The sequence below is a fragment of the Echinops telfairi genome, unplaced genomic scaffold (assembly GCF_000313985.2).
Source record: "Echinops telfairi isolate 266 unplaced genomic scaffold, ASM31398v2 ScPeMD7_18;HRSCAF=68, whole genome shotgun sequence".
NCBI classification, from domain to species: domain Eukaryota; kingdom Metazoa; phylum Chordata; class Mammalia; order Afrosoricida; family Tenrecidae; genus Echinops; species Echinops telfairi.
The window spans coordinates 77,436,608-77,459,437 of NW_022103915.1; the positions used below are offsets into that span (position 1 = coordinate 77,436,608).

Here is a 22,830-nt window from a genome sequence, read left to right on the forward strand (position 1 = left end):
CACACACACACACACACACACGTTCTTCTTCTGAAATTATGAAAGGTACTCAGAGTAAATAAGAACTTGTTTAATAAATCATAGAAGATAGATCTATAGTGGGATTAAGACAAGCTAGTAGTTTTGATGTATTTTCTCTCTCCTTGTTGATGTGATAAGGTCCATACTACCACCCAATAAAAAATGCCCTAGCTTTATTGTAGCATTCAGAATTCACCGTTGGAAACCAAAATACATAATTTAATCAGTATTGTATCTCTTGTATTATAAAATATAAGAAATGTATATGGACATTATGTATCTTATTCAGTCTTTTATATTTTAAAGTGTGTTTTCTCTTTCAAACAGTGCCTGAGGTGCTAGGCGCCATTATTACCCATTGCCCTAAGTTTATTACTCATAAACAAAGCTATCTCCTTCAGGATATTTACTAAATAGTCAAAATTCAAAGGTCTAAAATTTAGTGTATGTCTACTTGTCCCCAATCCCATGCATGTTCTACATCAAAGACAATGTTGCCATTGAGAAAATGTTTTGATTGATTTTGGAAATTTTAAAAATGTATTCTGAATATAATTTCTATTTCAGAGGAAACGTCACTATTGGAGATTGGATAGCAAATGTATTACTCTCTTTCAAAATGACACAGGAAGCAGGTACTATAAGGTAAGGATGTCTTTTGAGTAACCAGTTAAGTCTCTTCCCTGCTTTCTCCTTGGAATATGAAATATCAAGAACACAAAATACGTAGCAAGAGACATAACTGGGGTTTTTTGTGTTTTCTTTGTGATATATAATTTTTTCTATTATGTGGTATAAAGTTCTGAAGCATCAAGTTGAAATTCATGGTTCATCTGTGAATTTTACATTCCTAGGGATGATGGAGGGTAAAGGAAGCTCAATTGAACATTTTAGTGAGAGATGTGTGATTTAACTGGAAAATTTGAGGTCACTAAAGATTAGCCAAAACCAAATTCCTGAGATCCACTGTATGCTGCGTTTCCTTGTGTCTTTGGCCTTGCAGTGCATCTCTAGTACAAAGAAACACTTTATGAATTTTCCATGCATGTATGGTCTGCATTAATCTCCAAAAGGAAGATTTCCCTCTACAGAACAATTTGGCACCAGTTTTCATTGGTTTTCACCCTTAAATCACAGAGGTGTGGTTCAATGAAGAGGAAAATGCAACCCTAAAGAAGTTCAGAGTGAAAACAGTAGACAATTCTGTTTTCATCATTTATCAGTCAGATATAGTTGATATAATTCCCCATGGCCACATTATATAACTCTAACTACAGACAGAACCATTAATTTTTAACTTCAGGTTTTTATTTTTTCAAATTACTTTCTTAATAACTTCATGATTGAGGACAACGAAGCAGTTGCTTAATTTGTCTCTCTTAATTTCAAAATGGCTTTATAAACAACTAATTTTAAAACCAGTCTCTATGGTGTTCCTCGCTAAATCTACTCTGCTATATTATAATATAACTTGCATATATTCACTGATTTCAATGCCTTAAAAAGCAGTTCAACTTAAAAACAGCAATACACAACCAAGACAGTATTCTATTCACAGTTACACAGATTACCATTTAGATACAACTTCTTGGGTTTAAGTCAAGATTCAAATTTATTGCTGTCAACCATATTTATTCCTATCCGGTCAACATCATGAAAATGTCACTTACCATTTCTATAAATAGACTATGTTAAGGTTTTCCTATGTAAAAGAATCTTTGAATCTTTGAAAGTAATGCTGTGTGTCATAAATTCATTCCTAGGAATCATGGCTATTTGTAATGCCATGCCTTGCATGTTCCTCGCGTTAATTTTATTTGAAGGTTTAAGCACTTTGTAAAACTGCATTTGGCACACTTATTCTTCCATAGGAAATTCCTTTATCAGAAATTTTATCTCTGGAACCAGCAAAAACTGCAGCTTCAAATCTTGATGGGGCCAATCCTCATTGTTTTGAAATCACCACAGCGAATGTAGTATATTATGTGGGAGAAAATGTGGTCAATCCTGCCAGCCCACCCCCAAATAATAGTGTCCTCACCAGTGGCGTTGGTTCAGATGTGGCCAGGATGTGGGAGATGGCCATCCAGCATGCCCTGATGCCTGTCATCCCCAAGGGACCGTCTGTGGGATCAGGAACCAACTTGCACAGTAAGCCAGTCAGCTGTCTAACTGTACCATGAAACTCACTCCTCTTCCTACCCTGATTCTCTATGTCTTTCCCAAAGAGAAAACTAACTTCTGATGAATGATTTTGTTTACTTGAGATCATAGTGCTTCTAAATATAAGTTTTCACATATTATATATTTTTTTCATTTAAAAATATTTAAAGATTTTATTAGGGGCTCTTACAGCTCATATAACAATCCATATATCAATTGCATCAAGCATATTTGTACATTTGTTTCCATCATTATTTTCTAGACATTTACTTTTTATTGAGCCCTTGGTATCAGCTCGTCTTTTATCCCTCCCTCCCCACCCCCTCTCCAACCCACCCTCATGACTCCTTGATAAATTATAAATTATTATTATTTTCATATCTTACACTGACTGCTGTCTCCCTTCTCCATCAGTTTCTGTTGTTCATCCCCCTGGAAGGGGGTGGTGGTGGTTATGTATCAATCATCGAGATTGATTCACCCTCCTTCCCTCCTCTCCCCACCTTCTCCCTGTCCTTCTGGTATCTCTACTCCCATTCCTGTACTTGGATTCCTGTGTCATGGGCTCTTATCTCTTAGCTGTCCCTATCCACATGCTCCAGGGGACGTGATAGTGGGGATAAGGAAGCCTCATGGAATCAAAGAAGTGTCCTGTGTTTCCTTGGTGCTTTTTGGCACCCTGATTGACTCGTCCTTTCCCTGTGACCCCTCTGTGAGGGGATGTCCCATTGTTAACAGATGGGCTTTGGGTCTTTGTCCCGACCCCCCTCTTTCTCAACAATATTGTTTTTCCTTTGTTTGTTTTGGGTCTTCTGATGCCTGTTACCTGGTGCTGGTGACACCTCCTGATTGAACAGAATGGTGTGCTTCTTCCATGGGAGCTTGTTGCTTCCCTGTTAGATGGCCACTTGTTTTAACGTCAAGCCTTTAAAACCCCAGATGCTATCTTTTGATAGCCAGGCACCATCTGCTTTTTTCCACCACATTTATATAAGACATGCATGGGAAGCAAGCTTGAGGAGAAAGCAACAGGTTCGATGGTCCCGAGGGGACTGTGGGGAGAAGGAAGCAGGGAAGGGAGTGGTGAGAAAATACTAGGGAATTAAAATCAACAACAAGGAGGAGTTAGAGATCCTGGAGGTGTTGGAGCAGCAGTAATCTAACTGAGAGGAATTACTAAGAGGCAGAGAAGTAGGGTGAGCATGATGGCAGGGCAGAAGGTAAAAAGAAACAAATGATCTAAGAAGCAACGCTATGGATAGACGTATAAGCATAGGTGTGTCCATATGAAAATACATTAATGCATAAAAATAGAGGTATTGGTCTATGTACATATATTTATATTGCGATACACTGAGGTAGAGGATGGACTTCAGAACTCTGTTCATGCCCTCCCTCAATGCAAGAACACTTTGTTCTATGAAGATGGCATTCTGTGATGCTCACCTTCCCGGCAAAATCGCTGAAGACAAAATGGGTACATGAGCAAACTATTAGGAAATTTTATTCCTCAAAAGATTAAGTTTTCTTTTTATCTTATATTAGCATTTAACAAATTGATGTAAACACTGTATATTAGACAATTTCAGAATCCTATCACTAGTGATCATAAAATAAAGAAACAATCTAGTCAATTTAAGAGTATCCTAAACTTAGTATAGGTTCGTTTATTTGCAAACTGAAATCACCGACCACTGTATTTTGTGCCAAGTAATTGGTGTACTTGTGAACAGAGTGTACATGGACACGCTGTATAATTTACATCAGGGAAAAAAGCCATCTCTTTTCAGTAGCAGTATGTGAGAGATTTTGCTAAAATTCAAAAACCAAGTATTCAGGTTGATTTTAAAATGAAAATTTGGGGTGGGGAATTATCTATTTAAAAGTATGATTGTAAATTACATTATGAAGTCTAGGAATTAACCTTTGCTTTTTCCTTTATAGTGCTTATCTAGTTATCTATCATTGCTTTTCTTATTTATTTATCTCTAAAAATAAACATATGTGCTAATATAATAGGTATGCCCATTTTGGTGCTAAGCAATTGACATGAAATTTCTTCTTTACTTCTAAAATGACCCCAACAGGCAGATATTGATGGTTTCCTTGTTCGATAGCTGAAGAAACCAAGCTAAGGTTAAACTATCTAAGTTCATTATCATCTCTAAGAAGGGCAAGAACCAATAGCGAGAGTCAGGTCTTTCTAACTTCAAACAATATGCTTAGCTGTTCAAATGTTTTCTTGAACCAAGAACATAGCCACTCTTTCATCTTAAAAGGAAAGAAATATTCTAATAGATATTTTCCTTAAAAAGAGACTAACTGAAAACCTAATTTTGGGGTTTGTTTCAAATCAGCCCTGCAGCATGGCGGAAGGGGGTGTGTGTTTACTTACCTTGCGGTCACCTCTCCTCCTAACGGCTTCTTTGTGTGTTGTTTGTCGCCCTGTACTTCAGGAGACATTGCTGTGAGTATTTCAGTATCGAATTGCCAGATTCAAGAAAACGTGGTGAGTATATACCCACTAATATAAATTTGGGAGCATAATTTTCCTGAGATAAGAACACTATAAAACAGATTTTTTATTTAGGTAGCATTATACTTTTTTCCAGACAATAAAATGGGATGGGATTGGATTTTTTCCCCCCCATCAGAATCTAGAAGCATTACAGGACAGAGATTCTTTTTACTGGTTTTGCTATAACCTGTTCTGCTGTGTCAGGCCAACTATCTATTGTTCATCTCAGCTATAACGTAGAACCTGATTTTCCACATATTTGCCCAGCTTGGTACTGGGACTTTAATTACTATCATCTAATACCTCATAAAATAATTCCTCAATTGGCATGAGGAACTCAAACATGCAGTTGTTTTCATTAGTTGATTGCTGCCTAGCAGTGCTCTCATATGGCAACAAAACAAAACAAACTCGCTGTCGGCACGAGAATCCAGGCTCATGGGGACCCTATAGGAGAGAGCAGAAGTGCTCCTTGGGGTTCCGAGAATTGGCTGGTTGGTTTGAGCAGCTGACTTTGCTGTTAGCAGCCCAGCATGTAACCCACTATGGCATCAGGGGATTTCAAATACCGTTTTCAACTAAGCATTTCAAGGCACCTGCAAGGAGCCTGAGTAGATCAGACTTTATGTGCTCCGATTCTAGCACCTCCGTCACCTTGCCATGTCATTCCACCCATTGAGCTCAGTTTTGGAGAAATAGAGATGAAATGTTATGGGATGTTTACCTTCTACAGTGTGTCTATTTGTTACACTCTGTTCCGTTAGCAAGTAGCCAAAACACATTCAGGCCTTTTCCACCACTCCTTGTGATCTACACTTATCGTGCTGTGTCGCCTGCAATACTTATGACCAACAGACGCCGTCTACTGCCTTACTGAACATTGATCTGAATTTATCTTTTCAAGCATAAACTCCATGAAACTACGCATCACAAATATAGTTTTACAACCTTTGCTAGATTGGCTTAAAGAAACATGAAGCCAGAATGAATTAGAGAGAATTAGGTAAGTTTCATAGAGAAGATTAGATGAATGGATGTGCTATCAATTATAAGATAAATTCCTAAACAGCTGCAGATGTGTGATGCTCTTTCTTAGCTTTAAAGAGATATTGGGGAATATCCTAAATGCTTCTTGGGAAATTCTCTGGAGAAAGAGGAAGCCATCTGCTAACCATTCTACCCATGAAGGTCAAAGTGGCTGGAATCAGGACACCCATCGTCATGTGATCAAGAACCATGATTATTTAAGCAGAAACTTCTAAATTTGGATGGCCATCCAAACATGAAAATCTCACTGAGTATTTACAGTCAATGCCATGTAGTTGTGAGTCTTAGTTCTCTCCACTGAAATACATTTGAGGGACCACTTATAACCCCTGTCGTGGAAAGACCTGAGGGCACCTCAAGGCCTGACAGTGATCCATTAATAAGGACCGGGCGTTGGATATTTTGACACATGAGTCAGAGTTGCCTTGATGGCAGTGATGTTGGTTTCATTGGGTACTGTAAATGTCGCCTAGAATTTAAAATTCAGATTACTTCATTTTTACAAACAACATTACATTCAATGCATCAATGAAATACGAATATCATCCCACCTCATGCTGTTTTTCTTTGGACTTACATTTATAGGACATCAGTACAGTATATCAAATATTTCCCGATGAAGTACTTGGTTCTGGGCAGTTTGGAATTGTTTATGGAGGTATGTCAATTGATACAATATTTTTTTTCAACCACATACTTGACTTAGAATAATGGAACCAAGAAATAGATTCTTTATGGATATGAGTCACTGCTCTTTAGGAATTTATTCAGTAAAACTTCTTTATTCATATAATTCTTATAAATGCCCTTGTTAATTTGTATTTCCTTTAAGAAAGATAATGTTCAATAACAGTGTGCTAATGTCTCCCTTTTTATTTTAAAGGAAAACATCGTAAAACAGGAAGAGATGTAGCTATTAAAATCATTGACAAATTAAGATTTCCAACAAAACAAGAAAGCCAGCTTCGGAACGAGGTTGCGATTCTGCAGGTACTTCTTTGGCTCTCCTTGGAGGCTGTGAAACCCTTACAAGGTCGCCAAAGGGAAAAGGTATCCCAAAGTCTGTACCCTAGCTATGCAAGAACCCTTCAATAAAACGGTAAAGAGAAGTCACACATCAGACTATTGTCTGGGTAATATTCTTTCAGCTATAAGCAGGAGTTGTCCTTTACTCTGCCTTAATGTTAGGTTTTGATATATTAGTAATACTCATTAAATCAGTAATATGTTTAAGCATTTGCCCGTGGTGAACATGCGGAGATCATTTTGTTTGACATGATATGTGACCTTGCCTTGATAAACATTTCTCCTTTATCCTGTGATAAGTCTACGAATGGGGCAAGTGTCAGCAAATCAGGTAAATATATCTGAAACATCTGAGAATCAACTCATCCCGGTTTTATTTAATATCCTCTTTGTCTCTCGTTGTAAGCTTTTCATTTAATTTTGAGCATGACACTTGCCTCCTTTAATTGAAAGAATATTCCCCTTTTAACTAACAAGGTTTCATAAGTAAAAGGTATTACATAGTTATATAATCTGTCACTTTTAATTCTTTTTCTTCATACCAAAGAGGAATTGAGTAAATTTTTTTGCTAAATGTAGCCAACAAGCCATCCAGTCTCAAAAATTTAGACCATGGATAAATGCCCATTTGTATATAACTATCATAATTCTCCTCTTGTCATGAAAGCTGATCATAATAGTTTTAGTGAACAATTTTCCTTTGAACCTCTAGTGAATCAAAAAACATTACACTTCTTGATTTATTCTTTCATTCAACTTCCATTTATTGAGTTTCCAACCTCCATGCACGATGTTGGAAACAATCTACTTTTGGCTTTGCAGGAGCTTATGTATACAGATAGCTAAAAATAAAAGAATAAATGTGTACGTGTAGCCTACTGTATAAAGAAAATAAAGTGTGACTTTCTTGGGGTTCAGAATATCTAAAGATGAGGTGTCCGTGTGCATTGTGGCCAGTAAGTAACATAGAGCCAACACCGTGTTCTCCGGCTTTCAGGGTCAAGAGAACTTTAGCTCTGAAGATGCTGATTCCAGGTTTACTGTTGGTCAGTGACCAAATACATCATGCAATTTTTCTTAACAACACTGTCATATGAAAACTTAATCACTGATATATCCCAAGCCACGTCTCCTGTTTTTCCTTTCTCCACCCACAGGTGGCTTTCTGAAAGCCAATTCTTTTGCAACATGGTAGCCTGCAGAGAAAGGATCCCTGAGCACAGTGATTAAGTACTCACCCACTGACCAAAAGATAGCAGTTCAAACCCACCAGCTGTGTCCCATAGGGGAAAGATGGAGCAGTCTGCTTCCATAAAGATTTTAGCCTGGGAAACCCTATGAGTTCTATTGTGCCCTGTGGTGTTGCAATCAGTTGACAACAATGGGTTTAGATCATCTCCAGGGTTAGCATATGTACCAGAACCTTTACCCTTCCTCACAGGAGACAGGAGGGGCAGTTTCATGGTTAACCTGGCTATACCTATCTACAGAAGACTAATTAGATATTGAGGGTCTAATTTTCTATTTCTAGTTCTTTTAATTGGCTCGCCTGAACCTGTTAATATATTATCAGCTGCTGACTCTGGTGTGAGGTAGAACAATAAAGAACATTTTACATTAAACTGCCCCCATCTCATCCACTAAAATCTTAGGTGCAACCTATAGGTCTGTTTTATTATTTAATCACAGTGTAGTTTTCTTTAAAATTATTTATGCATAAATAATTTGTTTTTGCATAAAGTATGCATAAATTTCTGTGTGCATAAATTGTGCATAAAGTAAAAATATGTCCACCATGCATATGAGAAAGTCGAACTTTCTCACATTATGGTTCAGAAGTCAGAAATCGTCACCTTTTGTCACCCACCCTCTCGGCTCCCTTCATCATACTGTTATGTATTTTGTATCATGAACCAGCTTCTAGAGTTAGGCAACAAAGCACATCTTTGCGGTTACATGTTTTTCCTTCAGCTATATTTGGGGGGTGAGTGTTTGCATCACATTCTTTGTGTTAAAATTTTAATTATAAAGTGAAATTTTCAGTCACATAGAGGCTTTTTAATGTCTGATGTGATTATATGCAGATATCAAGTGCAGGAACTTTATCATAAAATTGCCAATTAATTCACATATCATTGTGGTCAAGTACATCCCACTCATTGCAACCCTATAAGATAGCCTAGAACTGCCCCTATGGGTTTTCAGGACCATAACTCTTTATGGGAGTAGATAGCCCCATCTTTTTCTCAAATGCAAATATGTTAAATCAAAAACCGGTCCATCAAGTAAAAATAAACCCAAATCATGTTTGAGCCGTTAAAAAAAATCATTGTGATATAGCAACGATGAAACATACAACTTTCCTCTAGTTCCTAAATGCTTCCTGTCCCCACCCCCTTCCCCACTATCATGATCCCAATTCTACCTTAGAAATCTGGCTAGACCAGAGGATGTATACTGGTACAGATAGGAACTGGAAACACAGGGAATCCAGGGCGGATGATCCCTTCAGGACCAGTGGTGTGATTGGCAATACTGGGCGGGTGGAGGGAGGGTGGGTTGGAAAGGGGAAACCGATTACAAGGATCTACATGTGACCTCCTCCCTGGGGGATGGATAACAGAAAAGTGGGTGAAGGGAGATGTCAGACAGGGCAAGATATGACAAAATAATAATTTATAAATTATCAAGGGTTCATGAGGGAGGGGGGAGCGAGGAGGGAGGGGACAAATGAGGCGCTGATGCCAGGGTCTTAGGTAGCGAGCAAATGTTTTGAGAATGATGAGGACAATGAATGTACAAATGTGCTTTACACAATTGATGCATGTATGGATTGTGATAAGAATTATATGAGCCCCTAATAAAACGATTTAAAAAGGGGGGGGATCATTGATAGTTATATATTGTGTTCGAATATAACGTCCCCTGAGGAAGATTAAAATCTGTATCTGTGAACAGGGAAGCCCATGCTTCTCTCTCTGAAGTGTTTGCTCAAATAGCTTCATCTGTGAGTATAAGCACTGTTTGATTCCTTTTTTAAAATAGCAGCTCACACAAACCTATTTCTGCAGCCTGTCCCGATGTTCATGGATTCCCCTTATCCTGATCTGTTTTCCTTTTCTCATATTACTTATCACTTTCCAAACTATGATATAAATTTATTTAGTATACGTGTTATTTGCTTCTCTCTCAGCACTACCATGCCCAGTTCCTGCCACTGGACTAAAAGGAAGAAGAGGGCAGATTGAATTCATTTACTAAAGTCCACAATCGCCGAAACGGTCCTAGCCCACATTACCAAAAAGCCCCCAAAACTAGCCTGTTGCCATTGAGTCGAGTCTGACTCATCATGATTCCATAGGACAGAGCACAACGGCCTGGTAGGAATGCAAGGCCTTGATGGAAACAGACGGCCACATTTTTCTCCTGTGGCGTGACTGGTTGGTTCAAACCACTGGCCTTTGGGAGCAGCCTAGTGCTTAACCACTGTGCCACCAGGACCTCTTTGGTATCATTAGATGCATAGTAAACATTTGTGGACCAAGTTCATTAAAAATGAGTGGACACCAGGGACTCAAGTGGAAAGTGGTGTCGTAAGAACGATGAAGTCAACATATGTACTAAAGTGCTGGACACAGATGACGTATGTACAGATTGTGATGAGTTGTATAAGCCCCTAATAAAATGATTACTTAATTTAAAAAAAAGAACAATAAAAAAATGTACAGAAATAATACTATCAGGTAGGAGGACTCACATAGTCCAATCAGGTTCAGAAAGCTCAACTTAAGGGAGAATTAATTAGCTAGTTTCTTACTTAAAAAAGAGATCATATCTCTTATTATCTTGGTGAAAGCCCTTGTCACCTCATATACTCAGCTTTTCAGAGTGAGAGGCAGTGTGGTAGTAGAAAGGGGGTCAGGAGAACATACGTGTCCCTCCGACTCGGCTGTGCTCAGAGTCAGTATCTTGGTCACAGTTCTCCATCACGCACTGCCATGGAGGCAGTGCTGACGCAGAGAAACCCAGTGGGTTCTGAGACAGCACCTGCTTCCTGAACTACAGGGACCAGTCTTTCTGCTATGGTTCAAAGTTAGTTCAAGAATCATTTAAGTTAGTGGAATGGTGAAAATGATTTTTTAAATTAATCATTTTATTAGGAAGCCTCTTACAGATCTTATAAAAGAAAATAATTTTTTGTTTGCAAATCTCGAGGGACAAAATTCGGCCGTCTGGATATGAAAGTGGATCCTAGAAGCATTTGGAATGTTCTGTTTTATGGTCCCCTCGTGTATGGAAGCCAGTGCCCTAGTTCCTGGTGGCATCTGAAAGTCAACAGCATGCGCCGGGGCCCCTCCTTGTTCTGCAGAAGAGAGCTGTGTGAGTGAAGTGGCTGATTGGAGAATGTTCTGTGCACACAGCTCTGGCAAATGTTCATTTGTTTCTGTTTGAGTGAAAGGGAGCCGTAGTGGGTTACAAGCTGTGCTCTTGACCACAAGCCACTCCATGGCAGAAAGGCGCTTTCTAAATATTTACTGTCTCAGAAATCCATGAGGGCAGTTCTTTTCTGTCCTATGGACAGAAGTGAAGACTTGCAACTGCTGTAAATACAGAAGGGGAGAGGAGGGAATGCTTGTACTTTCTCTTCCATCTTCTTAGCAAGTGTGGCTCTTATGTTCTAAATCACCAGTCACTCTGAGGGGGAAAGATGAGGCTTTCTACTCCCATAAGAGTTGCAGTCTTGGGAACCCACAGGGACAGTTCCCCCTGTCCTGTAGGGTGGCTATGCGTCAACGCAAAACTCAATGGCAGTGAATCTGTTGTTGTTTGGAGTGGGGTGTGTTTGCGTGTGTGTGTGCGCGCACTGTTCTCTTGGGGAGAGTCCACTCTCTCCCTTTTGCTGTACCACATGCTACATTTTTCTTTCTTTGTCATTCATTGCCTCTTTGATTTCTATACACATTTTCCATGCTTTCACTTTTTGTAGAGAATATATATAATGGCATTTTGGCCACATCCTTGTTTCCTACCTCTGCCCACCTTCCGGCTGGTTTGTCCTTATCCCGTCGGTCTAACCTGGGTCCTTTTACAGCATTTATCAACTGCTCTTTTAATACTCCTCATCTCACTTCACCCCTGCTTTATCAGACCCTGCTCTTCCTCACTGGCTCCTTTGGGTTCTTTCTTCTTTCACTCATCTAAATGGTTTGCACACACTTGGGACTCATTCTCAGAAGGAGGTCATCCTTTCCAATGCTCATCTGTCATCTCTTCACCAGTTACTTCTGAATGGAGCTCTTGAGCTCTGACCTCTCCCACAGGCGCTCGCCATCTCAGCTTTCTGTCTTTAGCAAGTCTCCACTTGAACCTGCCACTCATACCCCAAAGCAGGGAACCTAAAACAAACTCCTTCTGACTGTTTTTCTCCACATAATCTCTTCTCGATTTTGCCTATTTGCTATCTTTTTTTTTTTTTCTTCAGTTTCTTCGGTAAGGACTTGGTGAAAATATTGAGCCACTCACAGTGCCTGTGGAATACTTGCTTCCTCTATTCAAAGACATCTGGGGCTTCTGGAGCATCCAAAAAGTGAAATCCTTCAAGCTGTGTAGAGTTCTCGTTGGTCAGCCAGATACAACAGCTATACGCCCGAATTGCAAGGGCATCATAGTGCAGGAGTCGTTGATTATAATTGGGGCCAGGTAGTTGGAATCGAGGGGCACTTCATAGAGAAAGAAGGCACTGGTGAGATGTGAGGGAGTCATAGGCTTTTGATAACCAAGAACGTGGTGGACAGGGTTATCTGGGCAAAGGTACCTCTCCAGCAAATTAAGGACTCTCGAAAAATAGTAGAAAAGCTGGTCAATTTGGGAAAGAGACCTTCAGTCATCTTGCCCATGCACTTTCATGCATGTGTGTTTATAAGTTGACATTTAACCATTTTATCCAAAGTGTAGCATTTTTAAATAGAGAGGGACGTAGTTATTTTTTATATATTGAAAATATTTATGTTTGAAAATAAAGCTGTTAGATAACTCTTAAATGTGTCTGTTAGAATCTAAATATCAACAGCATTTGATATCATTAGTGAACCAATTAAAAAAACTACATGAATAGTGTTATCAATAGTATATTTTATAACATTTCTTTTTGTTTTCTTCAGTATTACTTCTATTCCACTTTCCCCACAGAATTGTATCATGTGATTTTATATGTAAAGGTTTTCTATTGATTCTCCTGATATCATGCTCTGTAATAAATATATTTTTATTGCCATTCAACGAATGCTGACTCCCAGAGACCCCTTGTGGGTTTCTAAGACTCTAACTGTTTATGGGTGTCCAAAGCCCATGGCTTCTCCTGCAGAGCTGATAATAGTTTTGAAATGCTGACCATGCAGATCGCAGAGCCCCTACACCACCAGATCTCCTATATAAGATTAAAATTTATATTTCTTGACAAAAATTTTTATAATTATTCTGGGTTAGCATTATGATTATTGGATTATAAAATAATAAAACTTTACCTAGCATGCTAAACACAGTATAGATGCTATTAAATAACTTGAATACTGAATAATAAAATACTATTAAAATATATTATTTATTGAGACTGATTATTTTAATTAATAGATTGGTGAGTATTACTGCTTGAATGAGACAGGGTTCAGCAACAACATTACTTTTTTTTCACTTTATTTTTTTTTAGTATAGGAGCTGAGAAAACTTACAGAGTTAGGTGTAAGTTCACTTAGAGACCCAGTGAATTAAGAAATGCATTATATTCCTCTCTTGATGGACACCTCCATTTGGTCTACCTTTGATTATGTTGAAAGCCAAGAGAAGGGACATTATGGTGGCAGGTCTGACGACGCCAGGGTTGTGGAATCCGAGCAGGGAGGCTTAAGTGGCATGGTCCTGTGCTAACTGGTTATAACAAACTGAACCTGGATTTGAGTCCACAGTCAGAATCAAACAATGTACGCCACAGTATTTTTAAAATTCTGGGCTTGCCCTGCCTACGTTTAAATCTCAGAGCTTGATGTAAGAGTTATGCAAGTTAAACAAGTCACTTCAGCTCTTCGAACCTGGTTCCTCATCTAGAAACTTTATAGAAGTGCAATGAGAATGAAATGTGAAAAATTTTTGAAGCTCTTAGCAGTCCCTGATATATAACAATGGTTGCATACTTATTAGATGTTATTTGTATTATGACCACAATTTTATCAGTGCCTATCATTCTAGTACTTAGGGACAAGTGAAGACCAGATAATGTGATGCTGCATCCTTCGATCTAGAAACTGGAGAAAAATTATCTCATAACAAGGAAGGCAGTGGACTCCAACCCAGGATGGGTTGACGTAAGTCCGGGGTGAGGTAGAAATGTCTGCTATCAGGCCTAGACATTGCAAGGCGTTGGTTGGTGTTGTGAGGCGCCATCAGTCTGTTCGGACCCATAGCTACTCTCTGGCCAACAGAACAAAACCCTACCAGCTTGGTACATGCCTTCCTGCCAGCTGTTCTTCTGCTGGAGCACATTGTTACAGGCACTGTGTCAGTCCATCTCCTCGAGAGTCTTCCTCGTTTTCACTGCCCTTCAACTTTGCCAAGCACGATGTCCTTTCCTGACACCAATCCCAAAGTCTCTAAGACAAATTCGCACCATCCTTACTTCTTTTTTTTTTTTAAATCATTTTATTGGGGCTCTTACAGCTCTTATCTCCTCCCATTGTGTCAAGCACACTTGTACAGATGTTGTCATCATCATTTTCTTTCTCTTTCTATTTAATCATTTTATTAGGGGCTCATACAACTCTTATCACAATCCATACATACATCAATTGTGTAAAGCGCATTTGTACATTCATTGCCCACATCATTCTCAAAACATTTCCTCTCCACTTAAGCCCCTGGCATCAGCTCCTCATTTTCCCCCTCCCTCCCTGCTCCCCCCTCCCTCATGAGCCCTTGATAATTTATAAATTATTATTTTGTCATATCTTGCCCTGTCCGACGTCTCCCTTCACCCACTTTTCTGTTGCCCGTCCCCCAGGGAGGAGGTCACATGTGGATCCTTGTAATCGGTTCCCTCTTTCCAGCCCACTCTCCTTGCCATCCTTCTAAAGAGTATTCTAGCTGTACTTTTCCTAAGACCGATCTGATTGTTCCTTTTGGCAATCCATGTTACTTTCAATATTCTTCACCAGCACTGTCATTCAAATGCATCGATCCTTCTATCTTCCTTATTCAATGTCCAACAGCCACAAGCATTGGAAGGAATTGAAAATACCATGGCTTGGATCAGGCGCACCTTAGTCATCATAGGGGCGTCCTTTATAGGTACCGAGTAGATATTTGTTCAATGAATTATGTAGACACAGCAGAGAGAATAAAACACAGAATTATGTAGCTTGCTAATATAATGATAAAGTGTTCTATAGCTTTATTTATCTTTGTTTAAAACACATGGTAACAAGATTAATTATATATTTTGTAGAGAAATGGTTTTGTGCTATTTGCCTAAAAAGGATGATCAAGAGTAGGTGGAGAGGATATAATTATGATTGAAAACCAGAGAGTAATGTTGCTATGTGTGGGTGAGAAAATGAATTTTTTTTTTTTGCAAACGAAGAAATTAATTCTTTCTCCAGATAAAAATATGTAAAATTTAGATGGCTTCTCTTTTAGTATGTATTCATGGGTCGGTATATACTTCTATTGTTTTATCTAATATGATATATTTTTCAAATATGTCTTTGTATTTCTCTGTTTGGAGAATTTGTCACAAATTTGATTTTTAACCAGATACTATGCAGTTCTAAGATAATCATATTGCATTCTGCTCAGACTATATCTTTAGTTGAAAACACATATGAAAATGAGAATCTTTTATAAGAAAATGAACTTAGATTTTTCCAAATATGTAACTAAAAGATAAGCTTCTCTGATTGTTTGGTAATTTCTTTCTAACTTGATTTCCTTCATTGTGGGCTAGAATTGTGCCACTTTCAATGGTTTTCTTTAGAGACTGGGGCATTAAATTAAATTGTGAAGCATTTTAGGATCTCTGGTGGTGCAGAGGGTTACACACACATTGCACATTGCGCTGTGAATCACAAGCCCACCAGCCATCCCGCAGGTGAAGGGCGGGGCAAAGAATGAAGCTAGCTTATCTGAAAAAGAACGTGGCATCAGGATTGGTGGAAGGCTTACTAACAAGCTGCAACATGCAGCTGACATAACCTTGCTTGCTGAAAGCCAGGAAGGCATGAAGCACTTGCTGATGGAGACCAAGCATCGCATCCTTCACTATGGATTACAGCTCAGAGTGAAGAAGACCAAATTGTCACAAGTGGACCAATAGGTAACATGATGAATGAATGAAAGGTTAAAGTTGTCAAGGTTCTCATCTTGGTTGAGATGAGATCTGTAAAAATGCTCCTGGAAGCAGCAGTCAAGACTTCAAAAGAGGTGTTGCGTTAGGTCAGCAGTTCTCAACCTGTGGGTCACGACCCCTTTGGGGGTCGAATGACCCTTTCACAGGGTTTGCCTAAGACCATCAGAAAACGCATAAATATTTCACAATATATAATTACATATTGTTTTGTGATTAATCACTATGTTTAATTATGTTCAATTTGTAACAATGAAAATACATCCTTCATATCAGATATTTACATGACGATGCATAACAGTAGAAACATTACAGTTATGAAGTTGCAACGAAAATAATTTTATGGTTGGGGATCACCACAATATGAGGAACTGTATGAAAGGGTGGCAGCATTAGAAAGGTTGAGAACCACTGCGTTTGGTAAATCCACTGCATAAGAGTGTTCAAAACCAACATTAATACTCTGTGGAATAAGGTCCTCCTGACCCAAGCCTTGGTATTTTCCATTGTCTCATATGCCTGTGGAAGTTGGACACTGAATAAAGCAGACTGAAGAGGAACTGATGGATTTGAGTTGTGCTGGAGAAGAATATTGAGAGTAGACTGCTAACAGGACACACCAGTCTGTCTTGGAAGAAGTATAGCCAGAGTGCTCCTTAGAAGCAAGGATGGCAAGACTTAGTCTTACATACTTTGAGCATATGACACTTTGGGTGTCAGGAGAGACCAGTCCCTGGAGAAAGACCTCATGCCCAGTCAAGTGGAGGGGCAGCCCAAAAGAGAGGCCCTCCAGGAGATGCATTGATACAGTGGCCGCAGTGATGGGCTCGCCCATAGGAGCAATTGTAAGGATGTAGAGAACTGGACCGTGTTCGTGTTGGTGTGTCCAGGGTCACTAGGAGTTGGAACACACTCCACGGCCCCCAGCAACAGCTCCTATAGAGATTCAGACAGGGTCGGAAACCCACAGCGGCACTTCGACTCTGTTCTATTGGTTGCAGTAATCAGAATTAACTTGATGGCAGTGAGATTCTGTGCGTGTGTTTTTTGGTTTTGTTTGTTTGTTATTAGTTAGGTTAAAGTGTTTGGGAAGTATACTAGTCCTTTGAGGTCCTTTCTAGAAGGAAAATAAACAAAAGTGCTCTCATTAAGGCAGTTTTGGAAATGGGAAATACATCATAGAATAATGGATACCTATTCTCTTTAAGATAAAAGTAAGAGATTTATTGAGCGCAAAAGGCAGCTGTAATTGGGGACTTGCTGAATTTTACAAAAGGAAAGTCAGTGCTCCGGAATGCAGTAGTGACAGAAAGATTGTGAGAGGGCTCAAACAAGGATGTTCTCACCACCACTGAATCAATTCTGACTCCTAACGACCCTCTGGGGCAGAAGAGAACTACTCTTGTGGGTTCCTTAGCCTGTAAGTCTACAGGAGCAACTGGCCGTTTTGATCTGCTCACTCTGTGGTCAGTTGCACACCTTGTGAACACTGTGCCCTCAGGGACCCCTGAAATGAGGAACTTAAGTTACAGTATTCTGATTTGTGGGAAATTAGTTGGGGGAGTTGGATGAGGGTTATCTCAATGTGATGGCTTTAAAATGATTGGTTTAAGATGAATATGTTGATAGACTGGATTAAATACAATACATAATTATAAAAGTCCATGACGCTGGGGGTCACAAATGAGGGTCTTACGATGGGATGACTGAATAACAACCTGCCTAGCTGCTCTATCAGTTAGGTCTTGCCTTTCACTTCCTCTCTCTGAGGGTCTCTTATAGGTTGGTGGGCCTGAATTTTGATCACAGCGGTCTCAGAGGGGAGCAAAATGCCTTCTAAGAGGTTTACCACCAAGAAGCCATTATTAATTTTGGTCTCAGAAGAGACCTCGATTTCCATAACTTACAAAAATCATAAACATTCCAAACCAATCTCTCGGGTTGATGTAAATATGTACAGACTATTTCAGATCAAATTTGCAAACCTTCATGAGTGCATTTATTTCAGTTCATTGAGTTGAGGGGGCTTTGGAAAGGAAGCCACTCTTGAGGACCTTGATGGATGTGGTCACAGCATATCCTCCCTGGGAAAAGGCTATAAAAGGTTAAGATTTTAAAGAAGTCCCTCCAATAAATACTACTGTTAAACATGATTTGAAAATAGGATTCCTTGTAAATCCTATCTGGGGGATAAACGTTGCTCATAAGAAGTCTGCTGGGTGAAAGATATTGAGTCAAAGCCCCTTACTGACAATTTAGGGAAAGTTTGACAAATTAATGCATGATTGGATTTGTTTTTCAATTTAAAATAATTTTAAATAGAAACTTTTAGAGTGTCTTGACTTCTTGCAATAAAAGCAAACGTTCTCCCCAGACTCGTTATTTTTAGGGATTCCTTTTCAAAGGAAAACTTTTCCTGAGGTCGAGTTTGTAATTGTTCTGATTGCGTAGCCGTATGTTTATTTTGTTTGTCATTGGTTTATCATTCTCTTTGGTTAGCTTGTTTAACCTTTTTTCAAGGGTTCGGGCTAGCCTGGGCCTAGGGTAACTAAATCAGTATTGGTAACATTTCAATACCTAATTTATGATGCTTTACTAGTTTAGCAAGCTCGGGGTGTTATTACCTGTTTCAAACATGACTTATAAGTGATACCTGCTCTAGCCTCTTCTCATATTAACCCTGAATGTTCTTGGAAAATTTGGGCCAAATGTTATCCTTTCACCTTTTACTTACTTACTTTTGTTCCATGTGTCTCACAGGAAAGTCTTGAGAGTTGCATCAATAAGGTTTAATGACCTGAGTTTGGTCTAACGATACAGAACCAGGAATGTTAGCTCTGATAAACATTTTTCTACATTTTTTCATTTGTCCTCTTCCATCCACTTTTGGGTTTTTCCTGATCCAGTTAACATATTTATTACATTATATGAATCTACTGGCTCAGATTCATAGTTAACTAGAATTTTAAGCTCTTAAGTAAATTCTTGGGGGTTCTTCACCAGATGTGGGGCATTTCTTTATAGTTTTATGAGACACTGGTTTAGATCAAAGAGTAAAAGCAATAGGAGAAGGGCTCTGAGACTCACCTGGAGCTTGAATCCTGAAGAGCAGACTACGAGTAAGCAATAGGCTGTCCGCTTCTGAGAAATTAGCAGCGGAAACCTTTGTCAGATACTGAAAACATCATGAAAGAAAGAGAACAGTGACAGAGATAGGGCCAGAAGATAAGCCCCTCAGGTCAGAAGACACTTAAATTATCACTCAGAAAGAGCTGCCTTCTCAAAGTAAGCGGCTAGCATAATGATGTGGATAGAGTAAAGCCTGCAGGGGTAAACCTTCCGGACTCTCTTTGGCTTATGGGCACAACTAAAAATGAGAAGAAACAGCTTTGAACATCAATTAGTAATCAGAATTTAGAATACACAAACTATGAATCTAGAAAAAAAAGAGGACGTTGTCAAAAATGAATGATCACAGAATAAATATGATTCTATTTTGGTTTTCTGTTATCATATGTTGGAAGAAATCAAGAATTGTTACAATTTATCGATTTAACATTTGCCATTGGAACTCTGATGGCATTGTGGGCTAGCGTTTGGCTGCTAATCGAAAAGTCAGCACTTTGAAACCATCAACCACTGGGTTGTGAGAAATACTGTTATGAATCGGGCTACCCCTGTGAAAGGGTCATTTGACCCCCAAAGGCAGTGGTTCTCAGCCTATGGGGTTGCCTGATTCATAACGGTAGCAAAATGACAGTGATGAAGTAGCAACGAAAATAATTTTATGGGTTGGGATCACCACAACATGAGGAACTGTATTAAAGGGTCGCAGCATTAGGAAGGTTGCGAACCACTGCCCACAGGGGTCACAATGCACAGGTCGAGAACCACGGCTCTAGATGGGCTACACAGGGATTTATTCGGCTGCATTTGTGAGAAGAAACAAAAGAGAAGCTCAATATCAGCAGCTAAAATATCACATGCAAGCAAAATTTTACTGAAGATCGTACAAGAACGATTGCAGCAAAGCTCCAAGCTAGATTTAGAGGAAGACGTGGAACAAGAGATCTTTGCTTATGTCCGATGTATTTTTTCACCATACTTATTCAATCTGTCTGCTGAACAAATCATCAGAGAAGCTGGACTATATGAAGAAGAATGTGGCATCAGGATTGGACGAAGGCTTATTAACAAACTTCAATATGTTTGCTGAAAGTGAGGAAGCAATTGGTGGTAAAAATCAAGTATTGTAGCCTTCAGTACAGACTATAACTCAACACACACCAAACAAAAGCCCTCACTACTAGAATTAGAATAGCTTGATAAATGGATAAATATTTGAGTTTGTCAAGGATTTCATCTTAATACGTAATCAGTGCTCCTGGAAGCAACAGTCAAGAAAGCAAACAATATATTGCCTTGAGTCAATAGGCTGTACAAGACCTCTTTAAAGTATTAAAGAACAGGAATATCATTTTGAGAACTTAGCTGTACTTGACTCAAGTCACGGTATTTTAATTACCTCATACACATATGGAAGTTGGACATTGAATAAAGAAGACCACAGAAGAGTTGATGCACGTGAGTTATGGTGCTGGTGAAGAATACTGAAAGCACCGTGGCCTGCCAAAAGAACAACCAACTGTCTTGGAAGAGATGAAATACAACCTTGCATCTATTGAATGTTCCTGAAAAGCGAGGATGGTAAGGCTTCCTCTGTGTACCTTGGTCAGGTCATCGGGAGAGATCAGTCCCTGGGAATGGACATCATGCTAGGTAAAGTAAGGCAGTGAAGAAGAGGACAATCCTCACGGAGCCGGACGGAAAGAGCTGATGGCTCCAACAGAGGCCGCAAACATGAGAACAGTTTTGAGGATGGCAGATCCGAACAGCCGTGAGAGCACATAACTATCACACCGTTCTAAGAAGATGCTTCTGGTTTTGGCTCCCGCCCAAAGGCCTCTCGGAAACTTTCATAAGCAATAGACACAGAAGGCAGCAGTCACGGAAGTAGACCGTGTAAATGTTCCCTTTAAGTCCCCACGCCCTTCGCTGGCAGTGGTTTGTGATGCCATTGAAACTGTCTGTGAAACCCACACCTGATTTTATGACCATCCTGAGGAAAAGAAAAAACAAAGACGGAATCTGACGAGTCAAAGGGTGAGGACCTCTGCCCCCCACTCTCCTGCCTCTCAACTCCCTTCCCTTTCTCGGTTTCTGATCCAGGCCAACCACCGGTGTGGACAAGGACGGCCTCGGAACCTGGGTCTGCAGCGCGAACTTTGGGGACGGCTTGAGTTTAAATTACAATCTCTCTCACAGCGTCCTCTTAGGGGCTTCAGTTTCTTCATGGATTAACTGAGATGATAAAAATACATCCATCTTGTAACGGTGCTAGAACTTTACTCCGTATGTACTCGAGTATAAGCCGACCCGACTAGCAGCCAAGGCACCTAATTTTACCGCAAAAACGGCATTACAAATGTGCTGGAAAACTTGTGAATGTCCATCTAGCCAAGCATAGATGAGTGAGTGCTTGCTATGCTTCATCAGCTTGTGCAAACATTTCCCTTGGTTTTAGGTCAGTCCCTGGAGCTTTGCTTTTGACAAATGTCTCCAGTGCAGGTGGACTTTTTCTTTCCGTACCTTTGGTTTTTGACCATCTGCTCCCCCTTGAAGTGCTTGAATATTGACTGGTTGCTTTTTGTTCAGTGACTGTGTATTCCTTCCATCTCCTTCTGATGTCTCCTGCATCATTCAATATTTTGCCTATAGAAGCTTTCAATAGTGCAAGTAGAGCCTTGGACTTTGAGTTCTTTCATTGCAAGCTACTCTGAGTGTGTTCTTCCTTTCTAACTCTAGGTCGTTGCATAGTTCATTATAACATTTGTCTTCTAAAGGGGTCCTTTGAACTTTTCTGCTCCGGTCTTTACTTCCTCATTTCTTCTATTTGCCTTAGTTACTCTATTATTAAGAGCAAGATTCATAGTGTCTTATGACATCCATGTTGATCTTTCTTTTTTTTAAGTAACTGTTTGTTTTCTTCATGTATGATATTCTTTATGTCATCCCTCAGCTCATCACGTCCTCTGTCATTAGTATTCAATTAATCAAATGTGTCCTTGAGATGCTTTGGGAATTCAGGCAGGGCACACTCTAGTTAGTATTTGGTCTCTTGTGGACTTATTTTAATTTTTATTCACCTTCAAACCTGAACTTACATGTGAGCAATTGGTGGTCTCTACCACAGTCGGCCCCGGCTTCATTTTAGCTGCTGATATTGAGCTTCTCCAGCATCACTTCCCACCGATGGAGTCAGTCAGATTTCTGTGTATTGCACCTAGAGGCATGCATGTGTACAGTCATCTTTTGTGTTGTTGAATTTAGTTATTTGTATTGTATTTGTATTGTATTTAGTTATTTAGTTATTTGTATTGTATTTGTATTGTATTTAGTTATTTGTATTATTAGTTATTTGTATTGTATATGTCTACATATAGGTTTGGGATCTCATCTCTGACTCTGACCTCCGTGGTGTAGACAACAGCACGTCCGCTCACAGAAAGGTCACAAGGAAGGGGTGATTTAACGAAGGCACAGTATAGTACTATTGAAACACAAAAGACTCCTCTGGTTTTTTGAGGCTTCCTCACCCCCCACT

The 22,830-nt window shown here is 39.4% G+C and overlaps 1 protein-coding gene across 1 annotated transcript in view; it reads left to right on the top strand.

Annotated features, from left to right (window-relative positions):
• PRKD1 (protein kinase D1) overlaps nt 1-22,830 on the top strand; it is a 178,591-nt gene that overhangs the window by 120,927 nt on the left and 34,834 nt on the right. Inside the window, exons 10-14 of the mRNA XM_030884929.2 lie at nt 589-666; nt 1,893-2,172; nt 4,641-4,693; nt 6,335-6,407; nt 6,633-6,739. Of these exons, the coding sequence (XP_030740789.2) occupies nt 589-666; nt 1,893-2,172; nt 4,641-4,693; nt 6,335-6,407; nt 6,633-6,739 (591 nt within the window). The remainder of the gene's footprint in view (nt 1-588; nt 667-1,892; nt 2,173-4,640; nt 4,694-6,334; nt 6,408-6,632; nt 6,740-22,830) is intronic.